We start from the raw sequence: 5,697 nt of genomic DNA on the forward strand, positions 1-5,697 counted from the left end.
AGACACGAGCCGGTGAGTGAGAACCTCCGCTGCCGTTGCAGGGCCCCGGCTCCGGGCACCGGACCACCTCGTTCTCCGTCCTGGACATCCTGGACCCCAACAAGTTCACGAGCAGCCGGAAGCAGCAGCAGCACGCGAGCCACCGGGGAGAGCGCGAGCTGAGCGCGTGCGGAGCCGAGAACCGGAGAGGAGGAGGAGGAGGAGGCGGGGAGCGCGAGCCTGGACCGGAGACCGGGAAGGGCTGCTATGGAGCGGAGGACTACCAGAGCAGTGAGTACCGACGAACCGAGTGTTGTTCGTTTAATGCTCCGGTTTCTGTACACGTGATGTATTCAATAATAATAATAATAATAATAATAATAATAAAAACGACATTTCCGTTTCATGTGATTTTCCATTTTTCTTTTATTCCCTCCGATCAGTTTGCAGCGTTTCACTTTTTATTTCTTAATTTTCTAAACTAACTTTTAAAAATCTTCTATATGAATTAAACGCAGCACATTCACTTGTTTTGGCAGTAAATCCTCCTCCGCTGCTGTCGGTACCGGAACCGGCGCGTTTGTTTTTTTTTTTTGGATGTGATCTGAGAGACGTGGTTTTAATTCCAGGACCTTCCTGCTCTTTGGGGATCCGTCTAATTTCTGGGAGGATTTTTTTTTTTTTAAATATATTTTATTTTTTAAACATAGGAACCTGAAAAGAAAAAAAAAAATCCTGTGAGAGGCAGAACGATAAAGTTCTGAAGCCTCCTGGTCGCTGCAGCGTCCTTCTGACAGCAGCTCTGAAATGTTCGTTTTCGGCAGTTCGTCAAAAAGGAACGAAAAATACAAACTGGACTGATTGTTTAATTGGCGTTAAAACGAGCAAACGGCGGCGCTAATTGGCTGCGGCTCCTCTGTGTGTGTGTGTGTGTGTGTGTGTGATCGGTATTATCGATCAGTGAATATCAGTTTGAGCAGCAGTGAGCTCATCATACTCATTAGCTCCAGTCGGTTCCGTTTCCTGGTTCCTCTGGTCCGCTCCACTTCAGCTCGTCCACGTCTCTTTATTCTTTATTTTCCTCTCTTTAAAATTTCATTTTCCATTATAAATATAACAGAATTTTCGTTTGACAATTTACCAAAAAAAACAGATAATAAAATTAAAGTCTGAATTTTCCAACCAAACACGCGCACACACCGCGTAAAAATCACGAGTGACTGAAGCTGAATCTGCCTTTGATCAAATAAAAACAATTAAAAGACATAATAATAAATTACTTTTATCCTTCTAAAAAAAATATACAAAACACAGAATATTGTTCTATATTTACAGAACCAAACATTTATTCATTTTATTGTTCACTGAACGTTTTCCAAAATTAAAGAGCTGCTCTGTTTAGCTGAACCTGTGGAACGAAATCCTGCTGATCATGACGCTACAATTAATTCTGCTTTTAAAAATAGTTTTCAGTGAACCCACTAGTGAAGAAGATTAAAAATGCTTTTGTAATATATCTGGTTATTTGTGCTGGATTTCTATTTCAAAAGCTGAAAAAAAAATGAGGGAACACAATAAAACAATCAAATGAGCGACTAAATGCTGGAATACTGCTCTAAATAATAATATGAAGCAGGATATAAAGTACAGTGAAAGACGTGAGAGTAAATGTAAATATGACTCATACAATAAATAAGAGTTTAATTTTTTTTTACATGTCAAAGTTTTTCTAAATCAAGCAGTTTGGATTTCATGGAGAAAAAAAATAGAGTTTTTCATTAAAGCTATTTTAAAAATATGAACCATGTCAAAGGGATAATCAATCTGTAAATGATCGTGTTGTGAGGGAATAAATGTGTTTTATGCTTTCTTCTTATGTTTCTGCATTTTTTCTCCTTTGGTTCTCAAAATTCTTCTCTTTGAGCTTCATGCATTTTGCTGCTTTACTGAAGCAGGCCTCAAACTAGCAGCCTGCAGGTGGATGTTTAACAGACTTTATATCGTTAGTTCAATACATTTTTTTAAAGTGTTTTTTTTGTTTGTTTTGTTTGTTTGTTGTTTTTTTATGTTACACTTCACTATGTTTAGATTGTGAACCTGTGGGATTATTTTAGACAAGCTTCAAGCCGAGCTGCCCTACAGCCCCCGTGGGCCCTGAACGCCCCACTTTCAATTTGTCTGACTGTTTGCTTGTTTGTTTGGGAATTGTTCGTCTTGTAAAAGCCTAAAACATTTTATAAGCTGCAGTGATGAGGTCGTTCAGGTGCAAATGCATCCATTGTGTCTTATTTTTTAAGGCCTTGTGTCGAAAATCCACCTACATTTGATTTTATTCATTATTCAAGGTCAGATTTTATTGTGGCAGGATTTTAAGGAGGAGTGCAGAATTATAAAGAAATGGGGAGAAAAAAGCACAATAATTGTAGAATAAAATTAAAAACTGCTCAGATTTACTGCTCATATCAGTTTGCTTGTTATCAGTAGGGAGCAAAACAGCAGCCAGGTGTCTGTTGAAATAAGGTGTGAACTGTGCAGTGGACTGAAGGGTTAAAGCTCACGTACAGTCGTTGTCATTATATTTTAAATACGCTGTGACGCTGAACACCTCAGGCCAGACCTGCAGAGCTAAAGCCACCGAGGCACTCTGGATTCAACCTACAGATGATTCATTTGCCAAAATGACTGAAGAAACATCTTTAAATGTTGATAGCAACTCCAAGAGAGTTATATTTTAAGGAGGAAAGAGTCATTAGTCCCTCTGGAAGGGCAGTTGTAAAATTGCTGATGATTAGCAGCTAAATGATGTAATTAGACATTTAGGAGGCAGGCAAGTGTCCCACTGATTTTAGCTTCCAGCCTCTTTTTTTTGTGTGTGTGCTGGTTTGGATAATGTTTCAGTCTGCTATGATCCGACGCTGCTATTAGGATTTCGGCACACTTTTCGTGCAGCAATATGTTTCCGTTCTCACTTTACTTTTCCTTCACATATGCTGAGCAGCTGGTCTGAATGCAGTGTGTTGTCACGGCAGGACTTTGTTCTAGAGGCGCTGTTTTCTAAGTGTTCTGTTCCAAAATCTACATTCAATGCCTTTAACAACTTCTGTAGATTTTTTTTTAAAACTTAACATGGTTCACGTTGTACATTTAGACTTTGCTCACATTGTCACAGATGAACTTACCCTCCACCAGTCTGGGAAACATTATGGATATGCTAAATGTGATAAATGTTATAAATTCTGACTGAGCTGAGAAAGACAAGGCAGCTCCTTTTGGCCCTTCTCTGGTTTTGAGGAGAAAAGTGTCTTCATGAACATGTGCTGCTTCAGGATAGATTTCATTTAAAGTAGTTTGTTGGTTATTCGTTGGTCATGAGAAGGAAGTCAGTTAACACACACTGGATGTTTTATCTCTTTGCTGTCCTCCCATAAAAAAATTACATTAAATTAAAAACATGATTTCAACACTGCCTTTTATTGTTGGACGACCCCTGGTGGCTGTATTTATAATGACTGGCATTACAGAGTCACCACATCAGCACAGGGAGGAGCTCTGGTTCGATGGATGGGTCAACAGAACGCTTTAAGGCCAGACGCTGCCGTTTGTTTTCAGTGTCAGACCAACAGGAACAGTCTTTACTTTCACCATGACGTTTCCATGCTCTTAACTGTCTGCTTGTTATTGTAACCGTGGCCATTTTGAACCAAACCACAATCTCTCCCTAAACTGAACCGAGCTGTTTTTGTACCAACACTTGACCCAGACATGCCATGCGTTGTCCCACTGTGGTTGTTGACAGTCCATCAGGGCTCCTGTGCTGCTATAAGATGCATTAGAAGGCAGCAGCAGATCCCTGGATGGTCAGTTTGGTGTGAGGACTTGTTGGCTGGCTGTCAACAGACTCTTGCTTCATGGAGCTAATGGCTTTCTCTTTGTGCTGTGTGTTTCCAGAGGAAGGCTTTGTGTACAGAAGTCCAGATGAAGACGACTACCACAGATCTGGGACCCCGGACTCGGAGCCTCCAGACGGGCCCTACAGTAGCGAGGAGAGCAGCTCAGCTCTTCCCAGCAACGGAGACAGAGAGCTGGGCCAGCACAGCCACCAGGACACCAGCAGGGACACCAAGAGCCCCAATGGAGGCTCCGCAGGCCAGATCAGCAGCGCCCAGACCAATGGGGGGCAGGGGGCCAAGCCCAAGAGGAAACGCTCCGGCTCAGACTCCAAGTCAGGGAAGCCTCGTAGAGCCCGGACTGCCTTCACCTACGAGCAGCTGGTGGCGCTGGAGAACAAGTTCAAGTCCACGCGCTACCTGTCAGTGTGCGAGCGGCTCAACCTGGCTCTGTCCCTCTCACTCACTGAGACCCAGGTCAAGATCTGGTTCCAGAACCGCCGGACCAAGTGGAAGAAACAGAACCCCGGAGCTGACACGTCCGCCCCCACTGGCGCGGGAGGTGCAGGAGGCGGGGGCGGTGCCGGTGGAGGAGCAGGGGGCCTGGGGGGCCTCAGCCCTCTCAGCCCATCCCCTCCGGTCAGCGGGCACCTGGCCATGCACGCCGGCTACGCCAGCCACCATCACCCCCCCACCGGGAGCCTGGTCCAGCTGCCTTTCCTCACCGCCAGCCACGTCCTGTCTCCGTTCATGCTGGGGACACAGAGTTACGCTGCACCCGCCTTCTACAGCACACACCTGTAGGTGCACACCTGACGGACTCACGGTGACGAGCACACGGAGCAGAGACGTGTCGGTGTGGATGAACTGCAGACTGAACGCATTCAGACCTGCTCTCCTCTTTTTACTACGACATTTGAAGGCTTTAATTTCAACGGATTATTTTGATAGAATGTGAATATCTACCAGAAACTGTACATACTTCTATGTTCTAGCTCTCTAATCTGAATGCTGTTTTAAACCACATAATAGACAAATAGTTGATTTCTTTGTTTTTTGAAAAAAAAAAAAAAAAAAAAAAAGGTCTGTATGAATATTGAATGTTTATTTATGACTTAAGGAATGGCTTGATCTATTGTCAGTACCGTGTAACTCCAGCTGTGATTGTTTTCATTTCTGTTATTTATTGAATTTGTTAACAGTTTCCATAAAATCCTTGGATGTACTGATTCCTCAGCTCAACATGGTATCGTCCTTTGATATTAAAATAAGAACGATTAAACAGAGAAAAGCAGCCGGTGACCTTCTTTAATGACACTGACCTGCTGCTCACTGGATCTGTGTGAAGTTTGCATTTTCGTCCTTTGTCTCTCCGCTACCAGCAAACACAAACACACACGTTGTTTTAGTTTGGTTCATGTATCACCTGCTGACACTGAGGGTACGTTTGTGATCTATGCTCCAACCTCTGCTGTGTTGGCTGTTGTAACTATGATGGTGAAGCAGGAGGAGGATCGCTGACGTGAATGTAGAGCCACAGAGCTGGCAGTGGGAGGAGGTTGGGGTAGGTGGATGGGTTGATGTATCAGCTGAGACTCATAAAACTCATTTCCTGTTTCAAACTGACAGTCAGCGTTGTTCAAAAAGGTCCTCGAACTCAAACTCAGCACCACTGCTCACACAGACGTAGCTCATATCACAGCTTCTGCTCTTTGAAGACTGGGTTGGTTGGCAGCCTGACAGCTCAGCAGGTGGAGCAAACAGCCTCATTCAAATCACAAATCACTTAAAATAATAAATATTGCACAAACCAAATCTTTGCTGTAACTTA

General features: G+C 43.4%; 1 protein-coding gene across 1 annotated transcript in view; it reads left to right on the plus strand.

The window, feature by feature from the left end:
• Positions 1-4,670, plus strand: part of nkx1.2lb (NK1 transcription factor related 2-like,b) — a 6,384-nt gene extending 1,714 nt beyond the window's left edge. Inside the window, exons 2-3 of the mRNA XM_008297021.1 lie at positions 42-270; positions 3,928-4,670. Coding sequence (XP_008295243.1) covers positions 42-270; positions 3,928-4,670 — 972 coding nt within the window. The remainder of the gene's footprint in view (positions 1-41; positions 271-3,927) is intronic.
• The last annotated feature ends 1,027 nt before the right edge of the window (positions 4,671-5,697 follow it).

This window comes from Stegastes partitus, unplaced genomic scaffold, assembly GCF_000690725.1.
Source record: "Stegastes partitus isolate 25-593 unplaced genomic scaffold, Stegastes_partitus-1.0.2 Scaffold1177, whole genome shotgun sequence".
In the NCBI taxonomy this organism is placed as follows: Eukaryota; Metazoa; Chordata; class Actinopteri; family Pomacentridae; genus Stegastes; species Stegastes partitus.